Below are 2,476 nucleotides of genomic sequence, written 5' to 3' on the forward strand. Positions count from 1 at the left end.
GGGTTTTTAATACTTTTAATACTTTTAATCCTGCCGGATAGCTTCACTGTCACTTCATCAACTTCTGCTCTCATGTTGGAATTATGACTCTGAATACAGACGAGGTAAGACAGATTTGTATTCGGATAACTGGGTGCGACTATGTGTGAGAGAATGATTCAGACTGTAGAGTTTAGAATGTGCGTAAAGAAAGAATTCAACAGTTTTAAAGAAGATTAAAGTGGATGTGTATTGATTTGATCAAAGGCAAGTGTGGGATATGTAGCTCTCACTAATGTAATCATTTCCAGAAAATGTAATCAAATTAACTTAACATGATCACATGTACTAAAACCCAATATCTAGGGTTGGGTATCATTTTGGATGTTGTACTGTTACTTTTAAAACAAAAGAAACCGGTTCCACAGTGGAACCGAGTTAACCCTTGACCAATAATGTGATAAAATGTCCTGACTGATTTTTTCAAAAACTGTTGACTTGACTCAAATGAAAACGTATATTTCAGGGAGAGTGAATGGCTTTGCCTGATAACAACATACCCCTTCCCATCTGTTGTAAATGTTAAACTCCGCATAAAGTCTAGAGTTTACTAACCCGACGCATCAGACGGTTTGATACACAGAATCATCTGGGAAGGACTTTAAAAAAAAAAACTTGCAGGCAGCTGGAGAAACACTACTGCACACATTCAGCATCGATGTATAATAATAACTGGATACTGGATCCAAAATGGCGCCCATTGAGTCGGCAGCGCAGTAGTGTTTCTTCACAGTCGTGAGTTCACGCTCGGCCCATGAACTTTACATTGTGGTGACCATGCAGGTTTTTATGTCTTTTCTCGGCTCTAGGGAAGTTTTTCACATAACAATATCCATGGAAATGAGTGTTGATAATAGAAAGTCATAATCAACCTTGTTTGCATTTTTTGGCATCAGTTTTACAGACGCCTCTTTTACAATGGGGGCCAATGGGGTAAATCCGTTTTTGTTTCAATACTCCGAGTGGCCACCGGAAAAAATACACCCATGGCCTGGACAAAATGGATTTTCTTGTGATTTGTGATTCTGCCATTCTCTCATATTATCGAGAGAATCTATGTTTATACATTTATATACAGCACAGGCCAAAAGTGAATTGAATTGAATGAGAAGGTGTGTTCAAACCTTTGGCCTGTACTTTATATATATATTTTACATTAGTACATTATCTGTCAAAATCATCAGTTAAGAAAAAAAGGTGACCCACCTGAAAGGTATAACGTTATCAGCGACAATGTTCTATCAGTCAGGACATTTTGTTCTATTAATGGTCAAGTTATTCCATCATATGGTTTTATTACATTGTTGATCAGGTTGGAATGTTATATTTTCAGGCGTTATTACACTTTCAGGAATTTATGACATTATTGGATGCTACAAGGCTGGCCATACAGCTTTTCCTCTAAAAAGAAAACTGCGGAACGCTTCCACTTCACACCCATCGCTCAGAGTAGTTCTTCGTTTCAGGTGCATGGTGGGATGGATCTCTTTGACTACCTGCTCAGGAACACAGATGAAACCACCGGTTGCCACAGCAACCAATCATGGACTATCACAATTCATGAAGTGAGTACGGCCGTCGTTCTGCACAGTCCGCTCCTGTGCAGAGTCACTTAGGGGACAACCTGATCGCCGCCACAAATCTCAAAATCTGACTGCAGAGTGGGATCTGGATTCTCAACGGGGGTCATGGGTTATTGAACTGACTCTTAGGAGATCCAGGATCTCATTCAGTTTTATTGGGTTTCCCTGTATGGTTGCAACTGTCTCTGACATCAATGAGACAAACTGAGCTCAAGGAATTGAATGACTGGTGTGTTTGTGTTCTTGTCTGTGCTTGTGTGGGAATATGGTTATTTGATATAGCCGGGATATCCAGCAGTGGTGGTGTTTTGGGAAAAATTCTCGCATACCCTCTTTCTCCTCAGACCCTGAGCACCCAGGGAAGTGCTGCCGATGACTTCCTGGACTCCCTGCTGGGGGGGAGCGTCTCCTCCTCGGCTCCAGCGTCCCCCCTGTGGTCACCCTGCACCACCGACAGCGGCATCAACGAGGACACCCCGTCAGATCCCAAAGACAGCTTTCACCCAGCCTTCTGCACAGCCTTTCCAGCCTTTGATACGCAGTCTTTCCCTCTGCCTCCAGTTCCGGAGAACAAGCCACCACCAAATGAAAAGACGTCTGACGTTTCCATTGATCTAGGTAAGACTTGGAGAAAAAAGAAAAAGTACGATGTAGCATTTTATACTGGGGAGAAACAAAAAACACAGGGAAAGATGCAACTACAGTAAGCCGGGAAACAGGAGATTGTTTCAATAGTAAGCATAATGAACCAGTTCACTGGACTGTCAGGTATTAAAGACTTAATGTCAATGTCAATTTTATTTCTATAGCCCATTTAAAAACAACGACAGTTGACCAAAGTGCTGAACAGGGTT

The 2,476-nt window shown here is 41.7% G+C and overlaps 1 protein-coding gene across 2 annotated transcripts in view; it reads left to right on the forward strand.

Moving 5' to 3' along the window:
- Nucleotides 1-2,476, forward strand: part of LOC116699108 (cyclic AMP-responsive element-binding protein 3-like protein 3-A) — an 11,630-nt gene continuing 9,154 nt past the window's right edge. The window contains exons 1-3 of one of the 2 annotated variants that reach the window (XM_032531505.1): nucleotides 1-104; nucleotides 1,506-1,604; nucleotides 1,967-2,240. In XM_032531505.1, the coding sequence (XP_032387396.1) occupies nucleotides 84-104; nucleotides 1,506-1,604; nucleotides 1,967-2,240 (394 nt within the window). In that variant the 5' untranslated portion in view covers nucleotides 1-83. The remainder of the gene's footprint in view (nucleotides 105-1,505; nucleotides 1,605-1,966; nucleotides 2,241-2,476) is intronic. The other variant, XM_032531506.1, reaches the window with a different exon arrangement.

The sequence above is a fragment of the Etheostoma spectabile genome, chromosome 12 (assembly GCF_008692095.1).
Source record: "Etheostoma spectabile isolate EspeVRDwgs_2016 chromosome 12, UIUC_Espe_1.0, whole genome shotgun sequence".
Lineage (NCBI taxonomy): Eukaryota > Metazoa > Chordata > Actinopteri > Perciformes > Percidae > Etheostoma > Etheostoma spectabile.